This window comes from Bombus pyrosoma, linkage group LG12 (assembly GCF_014825855.1).
Source record: "Bombus pyrosoma isolate SC7728 linkage group LG12, ASM1482585v1, whole genome shotgun sequence".
NCBI lineage: Eukaryota > Metazoa > Arthropoda > Insecta > Hymenoptera > Apidae > Bombus > Bombus pyrosoma.
In genome coordinates, this window is record NC_057781.1 from 8,479,352 (window position 1) to 8,507,212 (window position 27,861).

Sequence of the window (27,861 nt, forward strand, 5' to 3'; positions counted from 1 at the left end):
CCAATAGTAAATGTGTCTTATGTTTGTACTGTTCGAAATGATATACATAGTTATACATCCAATATGATTGATTGTTGTATAGTGTAATATAATCAATGACCGTGGGACGATTAAAATTTCATTGGACCCAAAATTTAAGTAAGTTTTATTGTATTAATATTATTTTTTTATATGTATATACATAATTATGTACTATGATATTTTCAAACAGATTCTTGAATGTTATAAATGGTATCAAGAATGATCGAATGATTGTAATCCCAGTGATTAATATGTTCGCTGCTATTCCCGTCCTGCCATTTGAACACAAGCTCTATATGATGTTAAGTGACGCTGTCTAATTATATTATTACCGCGATAAAGATATAAAAATAGAAGTAATATATAACTGTGTGTATGTGAAGGAGGAGAAGTAAAAATACAAAGATATATAAAAATAAAATTAGGAATCAAATAGTAAAAGGTATCCAAACAATCATCTTTAAATAGCTACTCCGATTTCAATAAAATATTAAGATATGCAATTTCTAGGAGAAACTAAACATTCTTCATGGATTCAAATTAAAAAAATTTTACACTATCGATATACATATATTTTCATTATATCAATTGTTTGCCTACCGGTACTGCTATTAGTTAATTTTAATATGATAAAAAATTGTTAAACTAATAATTGTTACATTTTAAATTTCCCATTAGATTTATACATGCATACATATGTACCAAGATCTATTTATATATTATTATACATAAATTATTTATTTATTTATACTGTACATAAATTTATAAAAGAAAACATAAGAAGATGATTTTTTTATAGCACTCGTTATGATTCTATACTTATGCTGTCGCCCAACCGGACTGTGGTCCCATTCAGAATGTACACTGTTAATGCGAGGTGATTACGCATTTGTCACCAGTCAATGCCAATCGTTTCGAGTAGAGAACCGGTAGAGTTCGACGTTAAGGCATTACAGTACGGATTGCATCTATCAATTGACATGAGGATAGTTAAGTGCGCTAACCTACACAAAACAAGGAAAAAGCAGGTGTTTCGATGATTCCGAATGCTATTAGAAGTATTAAATAACGTTTAATCGATTTTGTATTTATATTGATCGTACTTTATTGGTGCCAAGCTCTTTTTGCTCTTTTCTACACTAATGTCTCCACAGAGCCAATTGCCATTCGATGCTGAACGCTATTCTAATAATTTCTCAATTAATAAAACAGTAGTTTGAAGGACAGTAGAAATGTAAACATCATTCAAGTATGTAATATAAATTAATAAAAAATAAATAATGAAAGTAATTTTAATCCAGTTAGTTACAATAGATATTTCAAAAAGAAAGACACATTATTGTAGAGCGTACATTATCAGCAAGTTGAATTGTGTGACATGCATTAGAATCACGCGTCTAATCGCATTTATGTTTTGTATGCAGGATTGTGCATGAATAATGTAATTTAAAAAATAGCGAACATAGTTCAATACTTTGTTACTATTATGTTCAACATTTTATACGCATTACAATGTAGTACAATTAACAGGTATTTGCTGCCTTTAGAATGAAACAACCTTCCCTTTTTGGGATTGAATTGGTTACTCGAAAATGTCGAACAAACATTTCATTCTAAATGCAATCATGCATTTCTCCCAATACTATCGAACGATATCGCCCATATGAATCAATATTCAACTATACATGAGCATGAAACTCGACCGGAGGTCAAGTGCAAGTATAATGCACAATATCAAAGTACAATAAATCAAATATATGATTCGCTCTTGTTAACTCATATTGAACAGAGTTGACAACGTATATACGAATGAATACTTTTATGCATTACAAACATTTTCAAAGCAATGATGCATTGGAATTATAAATTATATTTTTATAAATATTTAAAATATACATATATTTTCTTTCGTACGAGTAAAACACAGGGCGTAAAGTAACATAAAGTTTGAAAAACATTCAAATTATGTAAAATGTTACTATAAATCAAATGGATATTCAATAATTCATAAATTGTGTACAACGCCATCTTTCGATGGCTTTGGAAAGTACATATTCAGTATCATAGGGTCTTCGACCTGTCTTTTTCTCGTTAGTGTGTGCTTTCAGTGCTTTGATGTTTTAATATGTGACGTGAACCCCCGAACTAGCTGCCACTCGCTGGGGAATCTACGATTCTATGACAGAGACAGACAGGTATAAAAGGTTGACGTATGTTTCGCGTGTAGTAGGAAGTACAAATTGGTTCACTTGTCGTGGAACCGTTGCTTTTACGTTCATTATCGATTAACTGTGCATACTTGGCCGGCCGGCAGACAGTCGACGTGACGCCGGGTCAGCTAAGCAACTAATAAAAAGTTCATATGAACGATCGCGAAAGCAATCCTCAATCATAGGAGGGGTATATGTTCACACGTTCTGCGTATTAGAAAATAACATTGCCAGGAGATTTCGTACAAAAAGAGTAATTATATCATTGATCATTTCTGTGAAACAATCTGGGTCATTAGCATGCCAACTATGCGCGAGTTTCTGCTCAACAAATTTACCAACGCGCATGCTCGTAGTACGAAATACACGCGGGAAAATATTGCAGATGAAAATGTAAACTCCATACAAATATTCACTCTAGAACTTAAGATTTAATCATACAATTTATAATCTTACACTTTTCTATGCTGCAGAACATGAGTCACTGAATATTTGCAGCAAAAATTACATAAATATTTGCAATAACAATGATGAGGATTTCCTTGAATATCTGAATATTGTTGTCCCGTAACCAAGATAAACATTGTTGGAATGCACATTGGATAAAATGGAATATGGAAAGTTGTGGAAGCACGATCTTCATCTCGTATACGAATAGACGACGGATATATATTCTGACACAGAGACATGTTAATGAGGAAGACAATTTCATAAAATCTTAGGCCTTCGAATATTGTTGACCAAGAAGCAGGTTGACTCTATATATCACCAATGTTTTAAAGCGTTCACGTCAAGTCAATCATCCATATAAAACATCGTATAAGAGCTCAAATGTTGCTTGCCTTGAATCTTTAATAGTTTCTCTATTTAGAATAGAGTATAATATAGTACTCAATACTTTATACCTCATTTGTTTCAGTTTTTGAATCGAGTAATATCAAATTTAGAAATTAAGGAATCTATTAGGTTCAGTTAAAATTATAATTATTAAGACATTGTTAAGATAATTGTTATATATAATTGTTGATAATATATTGATCTTTTCAATATTTTAATATTATAACGAGCAATATTTGTAAAAATATATATAAATATATCTTTCACCTCAAACTTAAAGAAAGGATAATGTTGGTAACGTATAATTAATTGACAAAAGAATATAGAAATTTAAAACTGCTGCTCTGTAAAAAATTAAGAAAATAGGAAATGTGACTTATTATATCCTTTCTCTCTAGTCTTCAATTGAAAGGAAGTCAAGTGATCCCGGGGAGCATTTAATGAAACGGATGACTCGGCTGGCCAGTTTCCCGCCAGTAGCCTGAGTTTGGTGTCTGTATTTCTACGTTAAAATTTCTCAGAGGGGGATGCAAACGCCTCCAGCGACTTGCTTGCTTCCTCCGCGAGTGTAGTTCACGGGAGCGCCCTTGCAAGGACAGCGGCCTTTCAGGGCTTTCAAGCCTTTCGGGGCGAACGTTTAAAACGAGTCAAATGGACAAGAGAAAGCGAGTCAAGACGAGTATACAGACAGAACCAGCCGCCTTCTCTCGCTTTCTTGTGTCTTCTTCTGTCTCCTTCTCTCCCCTTCTTCTTTCTCCGTACCACCCATTCTTCCCTCCTTTCATTTACCTCCCTCCAAAGTTCAAATGCTTCCCTTCTCCTCTTTCCTTCTCTTTGGCTCGCAGGAAACCAGTCGCGATTTTTCACGCGGTGGGAACTAGAAGCCGCTCCCTACTATAAATAGCCTTCGAGTTCGCTCTCGAGCTCTGCTCTCTCGGCCTCCAACGGCGATGGGAGTAGCTAAAAGGGGGTAGCCATCCATGGGCGCCGACACACTGACGTTTCAACATTATTTTTTATCACCAGTTTCTAATTCTACATTCTGCTTCAACAAGGATGCTGTGCCCCTTTCTATCAACACTTGGACTCGCGATAACGATTTCAAGGTGGCACCTTTTTTCTTTATTTTGTTTACCTTACTGTCCTCTTTACTAAACTTGATTAATTAACGATGGAATTATTTGTAGATAGTCTTTAATAGACTGTGAATCTGTATACATGTATGGGAAATTTGAAGGTACAAAAATGCACAGAAAACACATAATATGCAAAAATATATGAAACATCCGAAGTATAATACTCTTTACAATTTTTAACAGATAAAACAATTTTCTATCTAAGTTCCATTTTACAAATTATATTTACAAAAATACGTTTTTTCATAAATGGTAGAAGACAGTGGAAGATTGTTTTTTATCTTTGTGTTTTAATCAGAACCTTTTTTTGTAGAAACATTGAAGTTTGGCGCAACTAAAAATGTTATGTTAAATGGGATCTTTAAATTTAAATGAGAAATATGCAGTTCCAAAATGTTCAAGAACATTGTCTTTGGTAAATACGGAATATTTAACCAGTTATATTCGCATCCTTCACAGAACACATTGCTTGAGGCAAGCAGTGACGCTGTTAGAAATTATTCGTTTCCCTAAGGTGCGCGATAACTGTAAAATGTAAGCGTTCCAAGAGAATGTCTATCCACGTGGGTCGTGGAATCACGCGTCAAGGGAAGGCGTGGTTGCTGCGATCCCGTGTGAAACAGCATGTTGATCAGGTGGATGGATTTTCAATAATACTTGTATTTTTATCTAGATCTTCATTGTATTTCATAAACTTATGTAATTTTTATTATAATGTATACAGCTTGAAAGTTATGTCAAATTCATTTACTAAAGTACAAAAAAAAGATTCAAGATTCATAAAAAATGATAAAGTTAAATCTGTAGGATAATTAATGGTGGATTTGAAAAATTATTAATTTTCCCCATTTTAGACGAAATTCTATCGGCGCCCATGTAAGTCATGACTTTGTACGCGCGTGACAGAGGAGTAGAAGGGATGAGCGTTGGAATTTTTATGGAAGGAAAAAAAGGAAAAACTTCGTGTCTGCGACCAAAAGGGGCGGTCGGTAAGCGCGAGGAATAGGTATACCAGAGTGAACAACAATCGAGATAACTTGGAAAAAAATTATATAATTCCAGTTAGTCGGTCCTTCAGGAAAAAGAATGCTGTTCTATTAAATCTCGAAATTGTCTTGCATTTTCCTAAAATCCATAAAAGGAATCGATATAAAGGACATAGACTTTTAACTTTTTATAACATAACTGACGAAAAATTTCTTTAACCTGATAATTATTAATACGAATACTTTTGTTGATTCATTAAAAATTAATTAAGATTATTGCAGAAAATAGCATTACGAAAAACTTAGTTTTAGCAAAACACCGTTTCAATAATTCTCTAATTACTGTGCTATTAGATACTTCAGTGAGTAATTAGAATTTTTGATAAAAATGATGTGATTAAAAAATTAAACAAAAATTATGATAAAAGGAAACGTTTATCCGTTGCATTAAGATTGTTACTAAAAGAAATTATATGACCCTATTTATCAAATCTCTAGAAGGATCGTAATTGTAAATGGTTTCATTTTCCTCCGTAAGGATTAAATATTCGAGTTGAAGAGTGTAGTGAGTGATTAAGCAATGACGCGCCTCTTAGAATCTATCGTGCAAACGGTAATATCTCAGAATGATCTTCAACGTAACTACTAAAATGAACACGTATGAAATAGTTTCATGATAGAAAAGAAATGTTAAAGACAATAGACGTTAATGATCAAAATTCATTGTCAAAATTTATAATATACATTTATAATATATGTAACTGGATATCATATACCATACCAAGGTTTATGATAAGATTATCTTATCACGAACAAAACCAACTGGTCGAATTGTTCTAACTAAATCGTATTTTTTATAATGCACGTTTGTTTACAAATATCAATATCAATTACTACTTGACACATGGAGTATAAATTAAGATTTAATATCCTAAAATTAAGTAACCTTCTTTAGTTCAAATTCTTGCATAGTCCATCTCTGACCTATGATACTTATAGTACTTGTAACTAAATTACAAGTATTTATGCAAATTCATATTTTTATAAACTTAAATAGAGGTTTCTCTCGCCTATTAAACTGTAAGGAATACTCTACTTTGGATATTTTAAATACGGATTCTACGCATTTTTGTATACTCGAATTTCGCATTAATGCATAAATATGCATGACCCAACAATAATAGTTGGACATTAATCCCGCAATAAACACTTTTGGAAGTTAACATATTTCTATGTCGAATTCAACTTCACACGGATATTAAAGCCGTTATAGCGTTCTAGTGTTGCTGTAAGACACTTTTATGTTTGATGTTCTGAATCTTCCATTAATGGTTGTCATCAGACCAATCATCCAACGTTGGTGATACAGCCGATTAAGCTATCGACTCGAGATCAGTTTGGTGAAACAATTTACATGATATAAAAGATAATGTTTCCATTGCAAAAAACAATTGATCTTTCTTGGAAATAAATACTAAGTTATACTTTTAATTGGGATAAACAATTATTCATTATGATAAGTTTACTGAATGTTATGTGTCATCCATTTTAGGAATTTCAACAGCTTTCTCTAATTCCAGAAAGCCGCAATCTTAATTAAGATCTTCTCAAAATAAACAAAGAATCATCTACTCGAATAAAATGACCAACATGCAAGTTATTCTGAGAGAGCATTTCAAGAATTCCTCTAAGCTTTGCTACTTTGCGTGCTTATAAGCAAGCGGCGCTTTACTACGACGACGTTAAGTATAGAAGGACTTTACACTTGTTTATTCCATGAATATTCCTCTAAATATTTAGAAGCAATTATTTTTACGTCACAAAAAATAACTAGTTTTCTACGAAGATATTTCGCTCTTAGTCAAAGAGGAATTCTTCATTCCTATTTTGAAATCTTCACAGAAGTGCATCCTAAGAAGTTTTTAATTTTTAAAGTGTAAAAAATGTCAAAAAATGTCAAAAGGACGAAAATTTATGTAAATTTATTTGTGTTAGCGTCATACTATTTTAATATATATATTAACGCTTTTCTATTAGAAAATTTAAACGCAGTCTTTTATCAACAAATAATGATAGAAAAATGCTCTCACGATGAAGGAAAGCAGATAAAGAAAAGAAATATCGGCAAGTCCGTGGGCACGAACGATAAAGTTACGATTTGCTGGGCAATCAATGTGAAAACCGGTTGTCGGTTGGAGCATAATGTTTCTCAAATCAATTCGTACTCGACGGAAAATGCACCTGTACCCCGACTTCTCCCTTTCACGCTTTAGCCTCTCAGCACTCGCTCCGAACTCGCATAAACGCACACACTCTATTTATAGATAGCGTAAGGTTGATTACTCTTTTCACAGATATATGCCGCCCGAGTCCTTAAGTTTCATCATAAATGTAGAATGGGAGAATCATAAACCAACGTGATGAGAGAATAAGCGAATGAACGATGACAATTCCAACAGATAGGAGAAAGAAACAAAAGTCTGTTTTTATTCTATCTACTTGTGTTCTAAATATACCGAGGTGAAAGATTTTTAATGATAGAAACGTAAAATTATTTGATAATCGTGTTTTAATTCATTACCAGACGATATACAAATAATATCAAATATATAATTTAAAGTAAAAGAATAAAATATCTTAACTTATTTTAATGAGTATCCTGCGTCTTTGAACTATTCGATCTATTTTTCAGATCGATTTCTATATTAATAATCTAACAAATATATTACATTATTTGAAGTAAGTTAAATTACAAACGTTTTAAATAAATCCTAAAGAATAACAATATATATAATATGCATTAAATAGTATAGCTTAAATACTTAGATTTATTGAATGTTATTGATAAAACCACCTCTTTACTAGGTTCGCTATCAGTAAAATGGATCAATAGTTGAACATTATCAAGAGAATACTATCCATCCCAAGAGTTCTGAAAGAAATAAAGTAGTATAAGCGAAACAAGCGGGAGAAGCGTTCCACTGTGGCATCATCCATATCTTCCAGCATAATAACTTCAATTTCGTCCCGCGGTATTGCAATTTACAAAGAATTGGGGTAACTATCGAGCATCCGGTTATAGTGCGCAGAATACGTGCAATTATCCGTTTCTTTTAAATGCACCAGACGCGAAATGGAGTAGACAAAGTGTAACAAAGAAAGAAAGAGTGAGATCTACGCTGACGAGACAAAGTGTTATGGTTCTTAATGTTACGGGATATAATCTGGCGTCTGAACGACTGTGCGTTTCAGTCATGCCCGTCAATGTTTTTCCACGGACGAAAACCTGTTGTAAATTACATCTCTGCGTCTCGGTCCTCTTTTGTACTCGTCCTTCGAGGGAGATCGTCCGCACGAGGATCACCGGAGAATCGTAATTTACAAGATCTCCTCGTCCTCCATGTTTTTCGTGCCTCCCATCGCCACGCACCCTGAATAATTTACATTTTCTTGCAGTTTCCATCGATTTATTTACTTTTCTACCGGGTCACGGTGTACTGGAGAACCTCAGACCTATCTTGCACCATCAACTTCATCCCTGAAGAAATTTCTCCATATCAGGAAGAGAAACACAAAAAATGAAGGACTAAGAGAGTATTTTAGTCTTGAAGGTTTAAAAGTAATTACATAACAGATGATATCCTATTTCCCGTGTTATTGAAGACAATTATTTGAAATTTTGGTTACAAGTTAAAAAATATGTATCTACATATTTATCTACGTAGTTACTGATTCTTTTTTTATGTTCCGTAATAATAGGTAAAAGTAATTGTCTAGGGTAGAGTACTGCCTTATGGCAAAAATATACCTCTTTTCTCTTCAGAGAGGATCGAGAGATAATAAAAGGAACATGCTCTATCGGATTAATTCCCGAAAGCAAATGGTCAACCAGCACCTTCTTGAGCAGTCATAAATATTCGAAAATCTCTAAAAGGATTTTATTCTGGAAGGATCCTAAATTCCAGCAGGAGCTGCGTTCTCCAACGGTCCTAAGCTCCTTCGTGAACGAACATCAGGCCCTGCTTCAGCACGCGACTGAATTGCCGCGGTATGCCGCGAATGCAAACGACCACTTTTTACCTTGTCATCGTTTCCAGCGCGTTACACGCACGCGGCACCATCAATTCGCCCAGCTCGTTGTGTTATCAACTCGCCGCTACGCGATCTGTTTGCATCCTGAGAACTGGCATGACTCAATGCGCATAGTTATGATCGCACGATATATGCACCTTTTCTAGTTGCTTTCCACTGTGTGCTTGTGACCACTGGTACTCTGTATGTGTTTAATGATTATTTCATATAAAATTGATGGTTAATTATGATATGTTTCCTTAATTGTTGAAGAAGATTTTATCGGATAAGGATAATTAATTGTTGCTACAAGTTTTGTGATTATTAATATTTTATGTGTGTTGAGTTGGCATGAAAAAATGCGTCAATTATTTTGGTCACAATTCAAGTGCATTTTTTATGGTAGTGATGGATAAATGTCTTCTTGAATCTTTAAAAAGGTGTAAATACTGGTTTCTCTTGAAATATCTTTTTCTTGCAGATATTTACACAGAGATCTATCGTTGTAATATCTAATTCTTCTTACATAATACAATGGACATTGAAGTTTTCAACGGGAAGATAATCTAAATATTTACTTAGGTCATTAACGTATGAAATATCTATTTGAAGATAGTCTCCTGCCTACATCTTCAAGCATTTACATGTATGAGTAGTAGTAGAATTTACTTGCTATGTTTCTCCTTATAATAGATCGGAGATAAACGTGAATTTTATTTTCAAATGATGCTTATAGCTAATAGATATGATCATTCGCCTTCAGATATTTAGACACAATTTTTCTTTTTTCAAAAATTATTTCAAGCTTTCGATAAAGATGATTCTAAACCTAATAGAATACTTTATTCATTTATTAAGAATTATAATTGTTTCCTCTTGAAAGATACATAGTTTATATATTTTGTTCTAATATGATAGAAGCATTTAGATAATAAAAGATCCAAAGGAACCTCTGCATCAATCCAAGATGGAATGCAAAAAGCAAACGAACCTCCGCCAGCAACATGATCCCAACGATGTTGTCCGCACATTGCTGGCTGATTTCTCCTGTTCATCCACCTTGTCCAAATGAATTTGGCACGGTGAATCGTCTGATTCAACGGGGAGCAACAGGTTTGCAACAGGTCTTTGGTCAGGATGAGTTCGAGAAGTCGAGCGAGACAAAGAATTAGAAGTAGAATTTTTAGCCTCTGGTGAGGTCAAAGACACAGATTTGGAGGTTCAATGGTCAGAAATGAAACGAATTTAATTAAGGATAACGAACTTTAAAAGAGCACTGAGAGTTGAATGAAGAATTTTTAACCAGTAATATATGAAGTTCAATCTTTTTAGCATCAATGAAAAATAATTGGATGGAAGCAGGAAGAGACGAAATAAAGAATTAGGAATTGAAAGTTTCAAGCATTGATAGTAACAAATGTGAAAATATTAGAGATATTAAATATATATAGAGAAGAATTGACCACGAAAGGTACCAATGCTATAAAAAGGTAAAATATAGATCGAGTATAGAAAATAATAAATATGAAAATACAGAGAAAATTGAAAGTCAAAGGTAAAATCTCCAGCTACCTATGAAAAAAAATCTTTAAGGAAGAAGAATATAAAGTACCAACAATTAAAAATTCTTCTTCTATTTCACGATCTTCCTTGGGAGCAACAAGTCATCGACATTCAGACAATCATTTGGTATGGTTGACCATGGTACTCCCGAGGGTGGAAGAAAGCTGGTAGGAGTCCTGGTGGATGGCAACGGTGAACGTGATAGAAAAGTGAGGGTAGGAGGAGGGTAGACTTGTTCAGCCGATGGTGGTGGTTGCGGCGCCACTGCTATACCTCTGAGGAAGGGTCATATACTTGAGTTCCTGTGTATCATCGGCATCGGCCAAAGCGCCGGCAGTCGTCGTCCGGCCTTCGTGCGTGCAAGATTGCTTCGTATTCGTTCGTCCAACGACCACTCTGATTTCTTTAATAAACGTGTGATAACTTGCCATATCAGTGACCATACTACGTGAGGAAACACATACGATACCTTTAATTAGCGAGTATCCGGTTGAAATGCGATTAGGATACTTAATATGTATAAGGCATAAGAGCGTATATTGTAGAGTATAATAGCACGTGACGTGTACAAGCACGTTGATCATGTTCTTTTGGCTCTTGTAAATAAGGCAATATGCTTTTGAAGTTGGTACATTTAAGAAGAAAATTATTTTTTAATAATTTTAGAAGATGCATGATTTGAACTTATTTTAGTTGAATGAAAATCTGAGAAGGGCTTTTATAGAGATCTTGTTATATTAGAAAGATAATCAACGAGATTGTGTAATCTTTTTAAACTTTATTTAGGTATTATTTCTGATAGGGTAGTATTAATAGATGAGAGGGAACGAAGTTCATGCTGCTGAAGATTCGCTATTTTCTTATAGTTTTGTATAGTCTTTAGAAAAAATATTTAGTTAATTACTTGCTAATTTAAATTAGAGACAAAAAAGTAATGCTTATTGTGCGATAAGCGTAATTTTGGTATAAGGATCTTTTAGATAAAAAATGTTTCTGTAGCAAAGATCACACGAGGTATATACGTTTAATTCATACGTTTCATTGAGTGGAAATACAGAACAGTTAGTCCACTGTCATTCTTCAACCTGACATGCGAGGCAACGTGTACTTACTTTCTTCAGGAAGTCTAAATGATATTGCATAAGATCCATACATATACACGCATCTATGATTCTATTACATTATGTTATACATTATATCATATATTTCATAATACATCCAACCTATTTACGTACATGAAATCCACTGATTTTCGATTGTAAATTTATTTTTATGTAATTTCCACATAGAACTATAATATAACGTACAAGTTTCATCAATCATTTCAGAAACTGTTTTTCAATTAGCATACAGACCGACTGAAATAAAAGTCGAGTTTATACTTGTAAATTAAGAGACTCCCCCTTGACGATGATCGCTCTTGCAATCAGTGGTAATTGTTTTCCTTGTCACTATGCAGAAAAATATCTATCTTCTTCAAATAGACCTGCTCGTTATCTCAATTGTCAGTCGATTGTTGATTATTTCTTCTCAAAAGATATTGAAACAAGATATAATTTGAAACGTTTACTCACTATATGAGCAGGATTATAATTAAAAGTTTAAGTATTCACTCACGCAACTTTACTTTCCAGAAAAAGGAACGAATTATACTGATTTCCTACAATATCTATATTTATAATGCAGCGATTACGGCATATTTAAGATAGTTTAGAAATTCTGTTTGAAATAAGCATCAAAACTCCAATATAGCTCGTAAATTAAATATTCGTATACTCATTTAAACAGTGTTCCATTTTAAATAGTATATATCAAGCAAGCATACAAAATTCCTTTCATTCCATAAATTCGACTTGCTTATTCTGCCACTCTGTATTATCACATACATATTTATTTTGTCATCTTATGTTGTTCACTATTAACATAATTTTTCTACATTCGTTATCAATCTTGAAGATCATCCATTAAACATTCTTGTTCGACTTGACACATATTTTGCATTATTTTTATCTGATGAATTATTCACAGTAATCTTCGCGTTACGTAAATATTTCTGATAGATACAAGTACATATTCGTATAAATGTTAGTCAGATTCGATCCCGATGATTATCTGTAGTTAGGTTGAATTCAAGCCGGTAAAACCAAGCAAGTGTATATTAAATCATTTACATTGTTAATGATTCGATAATGTGTAGCTCATATCGCAATACTTATCACATCGTGTAACATTACAAGGTACTCCATCTGATTGAGATGCCTGTTGGTCCCGATGTCCTGATGATTCTTGACTGTGCACACCGTTCAGAACGATTTTATATGTATATATCTTACCTTGAGAATAGTTTCCGTGATTATCCAGTCAATTTGCATATCCTTTGAGTTACAAATTATTTTTATCTTTATACAAAGCATTTTGCTCCTAACTATTGTTTCATGGCCTGCATTTCCTACATTTTCTACCAATCATTGAAATGGGCATTTTTAACGATCCTTTATTGTAATATCAGCGAATTTTATCGCTACAATTCTGCTAAAATTGTAGCGCAGTAAAGATCGTATTGGAGATCGTGTAGGACAGATAAGTAGTTCGAAATCATATTAATTTATTCCATTTTTTATAATTTTGTTATTAACTTACTAATACAAATACCGATATAGATAAATGGAATAAATACATTCATCGATTTTTATGCATATAACAGAGAATAATGAAAGTGGAAAAATTGAAGTCGGAATGCCAAAATAGCTAACTAATTTGGCGAGACATCGTTCTTCGATGTCCTTGAATGCCCAACTAATTTTAGGCAAATTACAACGCTTCGCTGCAAAAATGATTAAGCAATTTTTCTGAATGATATTTGAACTCGATTGAAAGTGTTTTTCGATTTTAATTGTTTTATTGTTAAACATGTTTACGAGTTAATTTCACAAATCTATTTAATTTCTGAATTTCAGGGTGAAAGTGGGAGATCTACATGCACCAAAATCCGAGCCAACACAGTCAATCTAAACTTTCGTTAGATCATTGACACGTTCAAGAAACTGTCTGCTTAGATAAAAGTACTCTTAAAGACTGTCTTATTGACAACGACTTTGATATAACTTCTATTTTATTAAAAATGCCATAGTCCACCAATATAGACTTACACTCTTCTCCTAAAGAAGAAAGGATAGAGGAAGGTTTTCCAAAATTAAAATTCATGAATCGGTAACTCGATTCATCGAAGCGGCGATACGGTTAAAGACCTGTTTGAGGCGAGAAATCATTATTTCCGGCGAGACGGATTTGACGATAGAAAAAAGTTACTTTAGAAGTGTATCCCCGAGCAGAAGGACTACGGGGATTTGGAGGCGCAAACGGAGAAGAATTAGAGACATCAAGGAAAAATGGCGTATGACGATGTTATACTTCGAATGGGGGAGTTCGGCAGATATCAACGCAGAATCTACCTGTTGCTCTGTCTACCGGCGATATCCTGCGCTTTCCATAAGATCGCTGGAGTCTTCTTGAGCGCGAAAATGAACGCTAGGTAAAATCTAGCAATTTAAATAGATTGTTGATATTTTTATATTGTTGAAAGAATAATATCGTACTCTGAATTTTTCAAATTGATTAAAAACTCGCTTTGAATAATAAATTATATATCTAGAATGAATTTTCATAAATAAATTTTCGTTCTAGATGTCTGTTACCACATGAAAATCCGGAGAATGCCACATATTTTTTACCGCCACACATACTGAATACGAGTTATCCAGGGGGTTACGAGCAGGAAAAATTGTTACAATGCTACATGCTAGATCTTCCTAATATCGTTAATGAGACAACGATCAATAGGTACGTCGACACGTCAACGGATAATATACACGGAGAAAAACCAGTAATTCCAAATAGTATCAACACCCAAGGATACAAGCCATGTGAAACGTTCGTTTATGATAGAAGCAAATATAAAAGTACTACCACTTCTGAGGTATATTTCATGTCTTCGTGACATTAGAATGATAAATCCAAATATTTTCTATACCTTCGAACGTTTTAACAAACAATTATCTCTTTTTATTTTCAGTGGAATTTAGTTTGCGATAGGTCATGGTTGAGAGCTACAGGGGATTCGTTGTTTATGGTAGGAGTCATGCTTGGCTCGATGATTTTCGGTGGTTTGTCCGATAAGTTTGGGCGTAGACCAATTTTCTTCCTGTCTTTAGTCATACAGTTGGTCGGTGGTGTACTAGTCGCAGTTTCCCCCGAGTATATTTCCTACGTTGTCTTCAGGTTAATAGTTGGTTCCACTACTAGTGGAGTCTTTTTAGTCGCCTATGTAATAGGTAAAGTCTTATGAATTTCGTATATTTAATAAATCCCATATATTTTTCACTACTATTATTTAATATTATAGCTTGATGTTATAATACTGACAATGAGAACGACAACGTTGCCTTTCAGCCTTGGAAATGGTAGGACCAAAGAAGCGTTTGGTAGCTGGGGTCGGCTGCCAATTGTTCTTCACAACTGGATATATTCTAACTGCTGGTTTTGCGTATTTTATAACCGATTGGAGAATGCTACAAGTCGCTATCACTGTACCTAGCATTGCGTTTCTTCTCTACTGGTGGTAAGATCAATATCTCTTCGTTCAGTTCTTTCAATCAAAATATATTTTCCTTTTCTTCATTCTTTTAAATATTGTTGTGACAAACTTTATAGGTTCATTCCTGAATCCGCACGTTGGCTATTGACAAAAGGTCGTGTACAAGAGGCGAAAGATCTCCTACAACGAGCTTCCTTAGAAAATGGCGTAGAGATGCCGAGCGAAGCTCTGGATACGCTTCTTAATAGTAATAACGAGGAAACTACACCAGATTATAGAAAGCCATCGTTATTTGATCTTTTTCGATATCCAAACTTGAGAAGAAAGAGTATTCTACTATTTTTCAATTGGTAATCTTTACTTTAATTTTCCTTCTGATTTTGCAGTACTTTTTGGCATATAGTATTTGCAAATATATCATCCTTTCCTTATTAATAGGCTTGTAAATAGTGGTACATATTACGGTTTATCCTGGCATGTGTCCAACCTTGGTGGCAACGATTACGTTAATTTCGTCATATCCGGGTTGGTGGAAATACCTGCATACACGTTTTTAATCTTCACATTGAATCGTTGGGGAAGAAAGATCATCCTGTGCGGTTGCATGCTAATAGCAGGATTTGCATTACTTGGAATCTTGCTTGTACCTGCTGGTTAGAACCAAAACAAAAATTAAATTTTATTGCATTGTTTTTTAATGTAAATCAATAAATTTATTAATATTTTCTAATTTATGAATATTTTTAGATGCTCAGTGGCTCGTAATATGTTTAGCGATGATCGGTAAGCTCACAATTACATCATCTTATGGTGCTATTTACGTTTTTACTGCCGAACAATTCCCTACGGTTATTCGAAATGTCGGTCTTGGAGCAAGTTCGACTTTCGCTCGAATCGGTGGAGTAATTGCTCCACATGTCATTCACTTGGTAATTCATTGTTTGAACTTCCTAATCATGTTTATGATGTATTTATTTTTGATAAATACTATTTTGTAGTCTGAAATCTGGATGCCTCTACCATTTGTTATTTTTGGATCGTGCGTACTTTTTGGTGGAGTTATGTCGTTACTCCTTCCAGAGACGTTAAATAAGAAGCTCCCAGAATCTATACAAGATGGCGAATTATTTGGAAAGTATGTTAATACACGACACTTCTTTTTCATTTCACAGGGTTAAATATCAAAAAATCCTATTATCACATTTCCATGATTTTAGGAAATCGGAGAAGAAGAAGAAAAAGCAACAACTAGATATAGAACAACTAAACGAAGTTGATGTGATAAAACCATTGAAACCACAAGAAAACGGTGTTCACGAGAAGCAAAACGGATGACGTTAATTTAGAAAAGAAAACAACGGTTATGCTCAAAGTATATACTTCAATCCTGTCTGATTGTATTTTAGGCACCCTTGTATACGCGTCTTACGTATACTAATCTTAGTGTGCCCATTGCAATACTGCAATACCAAAAACAAAACAAAAAAAAACAAAATCACATTTATCTTTCAAATTATATCACCAATGATGTAGGTTGCTTTTAATCAAACGAAACATGCCAAACGTGAAATCAAAGGATGGCAAGAAATGTATACTTAGACTTTCAGCTTGTTTCGTAATTACTGGAAAATACACAATGAAAGCAAGAAGGTAGCATTTTCCTTATGTTTATACATACATGCAATATACAGCTTTTGTATTTAATAGCACATAAAAATTCTGCCAGCATATATATCATTTATTTTAATTTCTAAATGTGGTTTACATACATGTTAAGTGGCCTTGAAATATAAACCTGTAAAAGCTTCTTTCGAAAGCTCACGCAGGAAATAATTATATTTCTGCGCCGAGATCGCAGGTAAAAAATACAAAGATTTTGACGTTTTAATTATGTCTTTATTTCATTATTAGTAATATATAACACATACCCCATCCTCCTATTTTAATCACTTTAATAGTTTAGATGTATTACTGTTTTAAAATAAAATTTTCAATTTTATAAAATTTCAAATTTTTAAATTTTGTAGCTTGTGCTGACACCTGCTGGAAAGCGCAATAAATTTTGTTAATGTATCGAAATATGGAAAATATCGATTCTTTGAAGTATATCGAAGACATCTCAACTTTCCTGTTTTCCCGCGTAAATTGTTACGAATGCGTACCGGTTGTTTTCAGTCGTGTTGTGTATACAAATTTTATAATCGTGAAGATATTTGTAAAAATATTTATAAATAATATTGTGTTAAAACAGTAAAATTAATCGGAAAAAATGGATATTGATCGAGATCAAAGATTAGAAGAGATACAAAGAGAGTATATGGATTTTTTAGATGATATGGTAAGTTTGTAAAATTTTATAATTCTTAACCCTATATTATTCGTCCTTTTTCTTACTTATTCCTTAGGAAGATCAAGGCATTTATACTACTCTTGTTAAAAATATGATTGAAGAAAACAATCGCAGACTGTATGTAAATGTTAACGATTTACGAAGAAAGAATCCTACTCGTGCATCGAGGTATGCATAAATCTACTTTGTTCATTCCTGATCTTGTTTCTCAAGTATGATTAATTATATTAATTTTACAATATTTTATACCACATTGGTTCCAATTTTTTTTATAGTTTATTAAATAATTCTTTTGAAGAGCATCAAGCTTTCCAAAATGCATTAAAGCAATTTGTTGCAAGCATTGACACAGAGTATGCAAAACAAAATATAGATTTTTTTATAGCATTTGAAGGAAGTTTTGGAAATAAACATGTTACACCAAGAACCCTTACATCACGCTTTTTAGGTAACTTGGTGTGCGTAGAAGGTATTGTTACAAAATGTAAGTTATACAATTTTATATCATATTATATATCATATCAGTTTTATGTGTGAGTATTATTACATTTTGATTCTGTGAAATATGTGTTTTAAACTTTGTTAGGTTCCTTGGTACGTCCAAAGGTTGTGAGAAGTGTTCATTACTGCAGTGTAACACATACAGTAATTGAACGAACATATACTGACTTCACTTCATTTGAAGCATTTCCACAGTCTGCTGTGTACCCAACTACAGTAATTATTTATAATACCATCATTCAAAAATAAAATAAGTATTTCATGTTATATTTCTAATTTCGCAAATATAGGATGAAGATGGCAATCCATTAGAAACAGAATTTGGCCTTTCTACATACAAAGATCATCAGACATTAACAATTCAAGAAATGCCAGAGAAAGCACCAACTGGTCAGCTACCAAGAAGTATAGATGTTGTATGTGATAATGATTTAGTAGATGTTTGTAAACCTGGAGACAGAGTTCAGATTGTTGGAAGCTTTAGATGTCTACCTGGTAAACAAGGAGGATATACAACAGGAACTTTCAGGTATGCCAACTAACAAATATAAGTTTTGAAAATAACATTTAAATCTATTTAAATATAAAAACTATCTTCTACAGATCGATCTTAATTGCTAACAATATCATGCAATTAAGCAAAGAAGCTAATCTAACTATTTCTCATGATGATGTTGCTAAGTGTAAAAAACTTGCAAAAAACAATCCTTGTAAAAATATCTTTGAATTACTTGCTAGATCACTAGCTCCTTCTATTCATGGTCATGATTACGTGAAGAAAGCAATTTTATGTTTATTACTTGGTGGTGTTGAGAAATTATTACCTAACGGTACAAGATTAAGAGGGTAAGGAACATTAAGTTATATGCATAGCAAGTAAATTTTCTCAATTGAATTTAAATAAGATCTAATAGTTAATTCCTTTGTTAGAGATATTAATGTTTTGCTCATTGGTGATCCATCTGTTGCAAAGTCGCAACTTTTGCGCTACGTTTTGTGTACAGCTCCAAGAGCAATACCAACTACTGGTAGAGGATCATCTGGTGTGGGTTTAACAGCCGCAGTTACTATAGATAATGAGACAGGAGAACGTCGGCTTGAAGCTGGGGCTATGGTATTAGCGGATCGCGGAATTATTTGTATAGATGAATTTGATAAAATGTCGGACATTGACAGAACAGCTATTCATGAAGTGATGGAACAAGGAAAAGTAACAATTGCTAAAGCTGGAATACATGTTAGCTTAAATGCAAGATGTTCAGTACTAGCAGCTGCAAATCCAGTTTATGGAAGAGTAAATCGCATTATATTCATTAATATAAATTAATATGTATTTGTTTATACATATATCTTTTTCAGTACGATCAATATAAGACACCAATGGAAAATATCGGACTCCAGGATTCATTGCTTTCACGTTTCGATTTATTATTTGTTATGCTAGACATTGTGGATTCTGAACAAGATCAAATAATCAGTGACCATGTTGTTAGGATGCATAGGTATAGAAGTACAAAAGAAAAAGATGGAGAGGCATTACCTCTAGGCAGTAAAGTAGATATATTAAGTACAAAAAATCCAGATCAAATCCTTCCTGATGAAAATGACACTCAAGTTTATCAAAAATATGATCCCTTATTGCATGGATTATTGCAATCTAAAAGGTACTTAAACTGTTATACATTTATACATTTATATTTGTAGTACTTTGTAGAATGATAATGTTCTTTTAGCGATCAATTGCTAACTATAAATTTTATGAGGAAATATATTCACATAGCTCGTTGTATGAAACCAAAGCTTACAGAGGAAGCTAGTGAAGTAATTGCTTCTGAATATTCGAAATTACGATCTGAAGAATCAATAAGTTCTGATGTAGCAAGGGTACATTGTTTTATTCATTTATAATTTATTTCATTTATTTCCTCATTAATTTTTTATTACTTCTTACTAGACTCAACCAGTAACAGCTCGTACTTTAGAAACATTGATTCGATTATCTACTGCACATGCAAAGGCTCGTTTATCAAAAAACGTTACCGCAGATGATGCGCATGCAGCAATAGAATTAGTAGAATTTGCCTATTTCAAACGAGTTCTGGAAAAAGAAAAGAAGAAACGGAGGCGACATGATAGCGAAGAGAGTGCAGGTGGAGACGAGGAGAACGAAAACAAGAAGAAACGTACAAAGAAGAGTAACGCGGGAGAACAAGATCCATATGATTTTGAAAGCGATGATGACAGCCACATTGATGAAGCTGCAAGAAGAATTACTAGGTCGCAAATGAAATCGACTGATTCAAGTCAGCCATCAGCACCAGATTCTGATCAAACTGTAGAACCAGAAACTACTGCAGCTATCACTGAAGAAAGGTGTGTGTTTAATAGTTTTCAAACTGTTATTTATATCAAGGAAATTTGAATGTTATATATGTTCTGTGATTTCAGATTGAAGGTTTTCAGAGCACTTCTTCATAAGTTGTTCCAACAACAAAGGGCACAATCACTTTCATTATCAACAGTACGCGAATATATCAATACTCAACAAAGTCAAGAATTTACATCGAGCGAAATTACCGCTGCAATTAATAAAATGTCTGATGCGAATCAAATTATGGCCGCAGATGATAATATATTCCTTATGTAAAATGTATTTGGTACTGTAAGTTATCCTGTATTTTTTAGATTAAGGATAATTGTAAATTTGTTATGAACGTATTTATCGTTAAAAAAAACATTTTAGTGCATATCTATATTCTGGTTAAATTATACTTTTGCTATTTAAAATTTATATTATATGTATAAGTACTTGATACATTTTATATTTTCATAATTGACAATTCATAAAAATGGCTGATCTATCTCTTTTTCTCTAAAATAAAGAGAGAGTTTAATATAATTGGAAATATTTATATCTATCAACATTTATTATCTCTCCATATTACAGTACAGCACATTGGCACGTAAACTAGCAACAGTGATCAACATTCATTACAATATCGTAAACAATATTGTTTATATTTCTAAGTCTTTGTTTTGTATATATATATATTTATATAAAATCAACCCATATCACATAGATATAAATAGTTGTGCTGTCTCATTTAAATATATATATATATATATGTATCTAATATTTAGGCATTTTTTACACAACTTGTTCTATCCGCGTTTTTATACCGTTAAAAAAGTTCTTAAATTTGTAACGTCATAAATTTTCACTGTATACTAGCTGTCATAAATTTTTGTAATTATCTTGAACATATGGTATTTCTAGAACTGTCTGATCAAGTTTTAAAAAACCTCGCTGTATAATATTTAATTTTACATAATCATATTGTTTGAAATTATGTATGTTGATCTGTATTTACAGGTCTAATACCATTTGATTTGAATATACATCAATGATAATATTGTAACATAATATATTGCCTTTTTTTCATACGCACAATTTGTATAATTGAATTATGATCTTTGAATGTACCAAATTGTTCAGATTTTACTACATAGATATATATATATATAATCACAACAAAAAAATACTACAACATTTATAATCAGCTACTTTCTTATTGTTATAATACAGGCCTTCAGGACGTAATGTTTCTATTGGAAATGAACAAATTTCGTTCAATCGTCTTTTGTTCACATTCGATATATTAAATTTTCAACAACTAAATTGTTTATTTTTTTAAAAAATCGTCACTTAAATTCATTGTACTCATATTATTCTCGATAACGTTAATTTCATTATTCTTAATTAGCACTTCCATGGCTTAACTTTTTGCTGTATAAAACCTACTGTATCTAATTCTATAATTCTGTACAAATTACACATTTCAACACCAATAACTGACACAGAATATATATAACACAATAACAAATTATATCCAATATATCTTAAAATATGTTATTACAATCTACAAAACATTAATCTATATAGAACCTGAGTATTTGTAATAGCAAACTGAGACATGAGGGAAAAAATAAACTTCTGTTTAAAAAAGAATGATATCGAATAACACGATAAATAATTTAGAAATAAGAATTGTATTATACAATTCCCTCGTGCAGTAATAAAATAATACTTCGATACAGCATAGCAAAATTTTCTATATAAAAATAACGATTAAAAATGGATATAAATCATTTTTCTGTATATATCTCTACATTTTTCATTTTGTAAACAACGACGTAAAAAATAAGATTCGAAAAATATGCAAAAGAAATAATTCTACTTCGATATTTTTCCGATAGGATTACAGAAATTGTACCTTGTCTTTTCTGTGCTCAAAAATGCTTCTCTTATGCCTTACCTTTAACGCTGGTGTTTCAGGCACATACTTATATTTTTCTTCTTATTTACCAATGTTTTATTCGTGTAGACAGTTAAGAACGAAGCACATGTAATCAACAGTGAAATACAAATTGTATTTGCATTATTTTTAATCTAATTCACATTTTCACCAAGGATGCTAAAAAGCATGTGCTCCATTTTTATACTGTACTGCGCTATACTTTTAATTTATATCCGCGGCTATTCGTTTAAAAGCGTTTACTTAAACCTCGTCTTCGCTGGACTCACTGCTGTATGCCAACTGTTCCTTCCACCATTCTCGAACCTCTAACATGACGCTGGAAGGTTTTGGTACAGTTGCTTTTGCATTGACTACTTCCCGCTGCTGTCGGCTTTGCTCGGTGCTCTCTGTGAGATGTGGCAAATTATTTTTCGGCGCCGCTTCAAATGGAAAGCTCACGTTGGAGAAAAACGATAAAAAGGATATAGATACAGAGTATAAAAATATACATACGTGGTGGTCTATTATTCTTCTTCTTAGGTGCCGCACTCTTGTCTTTTTCAGACCTAATCGAAGCAGGATCTGATAGTGTTGGAATTAAATATTTTCTTCCTGATCCACTACCTATACTATCAGATCTTGGAAGCACTACTGGTTTCTTTGCTTTGCAGTGCCTGATTGCATCAATCTCCTGCTTGGTAATGAATATTATTAAAAATTATATATATACATATATTTTAGTATCAATTAATTAAAAATAAAATTTACCTTTGTTTCAGTTTCTTCTTCTTTGGCTACTTCCTTCCCTTTTTCTTCTACATGCTCTTGTTGTTGTACTTGTTCAGTGTTGGCACGAAGACCAGCTACAAGACTATTCTGTTGCTTCTATAATTGTAAAGCATAAATTAAATCCAATTTTCTGTAAATTGTTGTTTATAAACTTACCCCACTAGCACGTATTTTTTTCAGACAACCTTCTAGCCAATTTCTGATTGTTTGCTTAGCAACCTCTTCTTCAATAATGTATTCAAACTCCTCTCTTGCCAATAATTCTTCAAGCTGAAGGGCTTTTCGAATATCAACCGAACGATAGGATAACATGCTGCAAAGAACATGTCGTCGGAAAATATTTCTTATAATAATGATAGTTATTTATACAAAGACTTACTTGATAACATCATGAAAAGTAACATCTTCACCATTGTTCAACTTCTCTAATTCGTAGCACATATGCTTGAAGAGAAGTCGATCCTTCTGTGGGTCAGTTTCCAATCTACCTTTCAATAATCTTAAAATAAACTTCACCTAAAACAAACTAATATATCATTACTTCTAGCCAATTTATAATAGCATGTTAAGCCCGTAAAGACCTTTCTTTTAGGCGTACCCGTTTCACAGGTATAAAACCTTTCTGATGATTATCAACGACGTTCCAAGTGTTCTGGAAGTTTCTAATATCAGCATACGATAACAAAGCATCTTCTTCATTGGAGTAAAATAGAGAAAAGTTCTCCATAATAATAGCTATTATGAAAGATTATAAATTTATGGTACCATCCTTAAAGAATCATTCCAAAACAACCAGTGTATCTATTCAATGGGATCGATTAGTACTTACCCACCAGAAGATTTAAAACAATGTAAGTGATAATGACGTAGAAAGTACAAAAATATATTAAGGAAGCATGAAAGTTGCCGCAATCGGTTTCCCAATAATTAGCAGCTGGAGTGCAATATGGTGGTTGTATCATGCAATCGTGCATTATTTTATTCCAATCTTCCCCTGTGACAATACGGAAGAGCATCGCGACGCCTGTTACAGGTGACTCAAAATTGGCACGCCTAAATGATAATCGTCTCTCTTAAGATTGTATTAGAAAAAAAGCGCCTGCACCATTTAATTATTTTCTAATCTTAACACTACTCCTTCATTTTATTGCACTGAAATACGTAACATTACCTTCCTATACCTTCACCATACTTTACAGTTCCAAAGATGATCGTGCCAGCTAGCGCATAAAAGAAAACAAGAAGAAACATGCCGAATATAATGAAGAAACTTTTGCAAACGGATACTCCGACCGTTAACATCAGCATTTTGAGAGTTGTATGTTTGCCAGTGATTGTGAAAAATCTAAGGATCACGACCATGAAGCCGATTACATATGACAAATCATTCTGTAAGAAAGGTATTCCCGTCATTACGGTCATTATGTTATTTTTAAACAAACGAACGATCACTGGATAATAATATTACCGACCTACCTTCATTGTACAATGAATGACGATCCAAATAACACCGACGACTGTCACGAGCAAATCATATCTGTTTCTTCTGGACTGCCAATAGCCACGTGGTGTAAAAGCAATATTTTTCATAATTACTTCCACGAGGAAGATGAGTGTCAGAATCGTGGACACCGTAGCGAGTGCTTCCGTGTGTTCTTCCTCGATTCTCCACTTAAGGGGGGAAAAAATAAAAAAAGGTTCATTAACGCAAAAAAAATATTGTGTCGATTTACTTTTACCACGGTCTAATGGTAGCCGGCAAGGAACAAATGATTCAAGGTAACAGTCATTGAATCCTGTCCTTTTGCGAGTATGTTCTTTTGTATGCGAAAAGTTTGCTAATTAATTTTATAAAACGATGTTATGGTGTTGTGGTGTTTTTGTGTGTTGTTCTTATAGAAAATGAATGAAAAATTATTCAACTCACAGAGACACACAGAAGAGCACTGTTTATGAGCACCATGACCGCAATAAATCTTTTAAAATAGATATTTTGCGTGATGTCATAGATAAATGCCCTGAATTTTTTTCCATCTGGTCTGGGTGGTAAATGTAACGGTTGTGCGATTTTTAGTCGCTTTTTCAAATCACACCTATTCGAATCATAATAAATATTCGTTTACAATTTGAACGTTTCATTTGAGAAATCCATTATGTTCAATTAAAACTTTACCATCGTCTTTGATCGACCGTGAGTAATGCGGTTCCTTTATTTTCAGAATAATTAGCGATAACAACACCGACGAATAGCGTTAAACCAATCATACAACCCAGGAAAATATAGATATGAATATAAATAGCATGGACCTAAAAAGTCATTGCATAATATCATCGCAGAAGTACTCGAAGGTAATGTTAATGACTTACGGGACCAAGAGCTTGTATAAGAACATCTCTAACGTCGAGCCATCCTTTAAAAGAGAGTACTTCAAAAAGTGCCATCAGCGCATCACCAATATTATCAAAATTAAATCTTCTAGGATTAGCCCTAAAAGATTTTAATATCTACTTAGAAACTCCTTCCTTTGTAGAATCATTTAAATTTGACATTTTCTTTTTAATAAGCCTACCAAACGCGTGGCACTAGTATCGATGGATAGCTCTCATTTTCGCTAGGATTTAATTTCATTTTCGTCACAAAAACTCTCCTCATGAATACTCCAACGCAATCTTCTCGTTTTAAAATAGTGGGATCGTTGCAACGAGCTAATCTACCCCCGTAGAGCTGTACACCATAACTCGCGAATATAAACATCAGTAAAATCAATAGAGTAGAGACCTAAAAAGCTTCTTATTCATTTTTTGTCTGAACTCAATGCCAAACGGCTTTTATGTATTCAAAAAACATTTGCATGTTTGAACTTTTAATTAGAATTATTTACCAATAAGATCTCTTTGAACCCTCTACATAATTCATAAACAACTTTTCTCATGTGCGGTACAAGAGTGAAGATTCTTAGTGGTCTAACGCAACGTAAGATCATAAGAAGTTGCGCACCGGAATTCGGAGGCACGCTCTTCGGCATCCAACAGAGAAACACGAGGCTGACCTAAACGACCACTGGATTAGCGTTGAATTTATCAGATATCTAATAGCAAGAGTGATTTTTTATCAACGTACGACATAAATAAAAATATCCAACACGGAGGCGACGTCTTTGATATAGGCCTTCGGCGTAAAAAATAGCCCGTCTGCCAGAATTTTCAGAGCTAACTCGATACTCATAAAGATCACGAAACCGTACTCCGCAATTTGCAATGCCGGAACTTCCATTACGCGGTATCGTGGTGTTTCGAACATCATAGAGATACAAGACATAGTGGTAGCAAAAATCATTACCCAATCAAGGTATGTGACCAAGCCAAGAAAATTGCTACAAAGCGTATAAATATATGTGACTATAATTAATATTCCTTGTCTTAAACTTCAAGCAATAGTTTAATGCATTTTAAAATATCAATGCTTATACTGAAAGCACTTACTGCAGGCTTTTATATTGAACTTTCCTCTCTTTTCCAGTTAATGGATCTTTTACGTTTGTATCGTATCTCGCGTAAACAAGCGACTGGCAAATTTTACGAAATTTACTCTCACGCGGTACTGCGAACAATGGTGTGTCAAAAAATGGGTGATTTTCGCGTAAATCTTCTTCACGCTGATTTCTACATAAGTGCAATGTGGTAAGCAGTTCAATTAGAAATAGAAAGAGTGTAAGTGTTCGAACCAGTGAGGAGAAACTATTGCATCTTACCTTCGCATCTCAGCCTGCTGTCGTTTAGCTTGCAACAATTTAATGTCCAAATCATGCGGTCTACTCCGAGAAGAGCTAACTCTGTTTATACCTCCGATATCACCGTTTTCCATTAAATGTTCGTACGTCTGTTTCAACTTGATTGATCCACTACGGACGCTTCTTCTAATTGATCTATTATAATGATCATTTACAAAATTATTATTATTTATAAATATCCTTTAAGTAATACATTATTATGCAATTATTTGTAGAACTTAAGATCTTACTTTTTCTGGTCAAAACGAAGTTGCTTGGCACTACTGACAGTACCCTGTGGCTTTAAAAGACCTTTTCCTGGCACTGGTATCATAGCCGAATCACCTAGTAATAATCTTTGATTATTTGAATCACTGAAAAACAGTACACATATTGTATGTTTAGCATAAGATTTATAAATAATGTTCAAACATTTTATGATATAATAACTCACTTTATAATATAGATAACAGCTGCTTTTTTAAGATTTGTAACAACGTTTCTTACTTTCGGTGGATTATTTAAAATTTTTACTGGACGTTGTTTCCTATATATCATTTTTGAATCAAAAGTTTCATTTATTTTCTTGACCCCTTCGTTTTCTTCAGTTTCCATTTCAAATACGAACTGTCTCATGAAACTTTCACGAACCTAAATTAAAAATATAAAAATATATACGTTTTAACCATTTTCTTTGTAATAAAAATACACAATAGGATAATAAGTAATACTTAC

General features: G+C 33.1%; 3 protein-coding genes across 19 annotated transcripts in view; 2 read left to right on the top strand and 1 right to left on the bottom strand.

The window, feature by feature from the left end:
• LOC122573752 (organic cation transporter protein-like) lies at positions 1-17,306 on the top strand. 11 transcript variants are annotated; one of them, XM_043740569.1, is made up of 19 exons: positions 3,310-4,174; positions 4,256-4,305; positions 4,518-4,839; positions 5,059-6,931; positions 7,545-7,710; positions 7,883-7,929; positions 8,056-8,247; positions 8,317-8,563; positions 8,647-8,809; positions 9,014-9,238; positions 13,782-14,356; positions 14,509-14,800; positions 14,897-15,155; positions 15,274-15,442; positions 15,535-15,768; positions 15,857-16,071; positions 16,166-16,347; positions 16,417-16,553; positions 16,636-17,306. In XM_043740569.1, the coding sequence occupies exons 11-19, from the start codon at positions 14,214-14,216 to the stop codon at positions 16,751-16,753; spliced, it is 1,749 nt and encodes a 582-aa protein (XP_043596504.1). In that variant the 5' UTR covers positions 3,310-4,174; positions 4,256-4,305; positions 4,518-4,839; positions 5,059-6,931; positions 7,545-7,710; positions 7,883-7,929; positions 8,056-8,247; positions 8,317-8,563; positions 8,647-8,809; positions 9,014-9,238; positions 13,782-14,213; the 3' UTR covers positions 16,754-17,306. The 11 variants fall into 11 exon arrangements, with proteins under 11 accessions (XP_043596506.1, XP_043596507.1, XP_043596509.1 ...); XM_043740563.1 differs by having other exon boundaries at positions 5,059-5,193; positions 6,771-7,710; XM_043740566.1 differs by having other exon boundaries at positions 4,518-4,619; positions 4,719-4,839; positions 5,059-7,710.
• On the top strand, positions 16,930-21,948 carry LOC122573749 (DNA replication licensing factor Mcm3). Of its 2 annotated transcripts, none has more exons than XM_043740553.1 (12): positions 16,930-17,068; positions 17,446-17,756; positions 17,824-17,936; positions 18,044-18,252; positions 18,355-18,485; positions 18,560-18,798; positions 18,873-19,115; positions 19,200-19,563; positions 19,629-19,933; positions 20,003-20,153; positions 20,224-20,642; positions 20,718-21,948. In XM_043740553.1, the coding sequence occupies exons 2-12, from the start codon at positions 17,688-17,690 to the stop codon at positions 20,914-20,916; spliced, it is 2,442 nt and encodes an 813-aa protein (XP_043596488.1). In that variant the 5' UTR covers positions 16,930-17,068; positions 17,446-17,687; the 3' UTR covers positions 20,917-21,948. The 2 variants fall into 2 exon arrangements, with proteins under 2 accessions (XP_043596488.1, XP_043596487.1); XM_043740552.1 differs by lacking the exon at positions 16,930-17,068 and adding an exon at positions 17,140-17,276.
• Positions 21,166-27,861, bottom strand: part of LOC122573739 (sodium leak channel non-selective protein) — a 10,021-nt gene continuing 3,325 nt past the window's right edge. For 2 of the 6 annotated variants that reach the window (XM_043740513.1, XM_043740515.1), the window contains exons 11-29: positions 27,581-27,777; positions 27,378-27,500; positions 27,109-27,282; positions 26,840-27,019; positions 26,478-26,730; positions 26,239-26,406; positions 25,927-26,135; positions 25,724-25,844; positions 25,530-25,663; positions 25,284-25,449; positions 24,833-25,027; positions 24,528-24,745; positions 24,186-24,409; positions 23,955-24,091; positions 23,736-23,872; positions 23,513-23,669; positions 23,336-23,452; positions 23,081-23,261; positions 21,166-23,007 (exon numbers count right to left, since the gene is read on the bottom strand). In XM_043740513.1, the coding sequence (XP_043596448.1) occupies positions 22,829-23,007; positions 23,081-23,261; positions 23,336-23,452; positions 23,513-23,669; positions 23,736-23,872; positions 23,955-24,091; positions 24,186-24,409; positions 24,528-24,745; positions 24,833-25,027; positions 25,284-25,449; positions 25,530-25,663; positions 25,724-25,844; positions 25,927-26,135; positions 26,239-26,406; positions 26,478-26,730; positions 26,840-27,019; positions 27,109-27,282; positions 27,378-27,500; positions 27,581-27,777 (3,270 nt within the window). In that variant the 3' untranslated portion in view covers positions 21,166-22,828. Of the gene's footprint in view, positions 23,008-23,080; positions 23,262-23,335; positions 23,453-23,512; positions 23,670-23,735; positions 23,883-23,954; positions 24,092-24,185; positions 24,410-24,527; positions 24,746-24,832; positions 25,028-25,283; positions 25,450-25,529; positions 25,664-25,723; positions 25,845-25,926; positions 26,136-26,238; positions 26,407-26,477; positions 26,731-26,839; positions 27,020-27,108; positions 27,283-27,377; positions 27,501-27,580; positions 27,778-27,861 lie in introns of those variants that run through there. The other 4 variants (XM_043740514.1, XM_043740516.1, XM_043740517.1 and 1 more) reach the window with 3 other exon arrangements.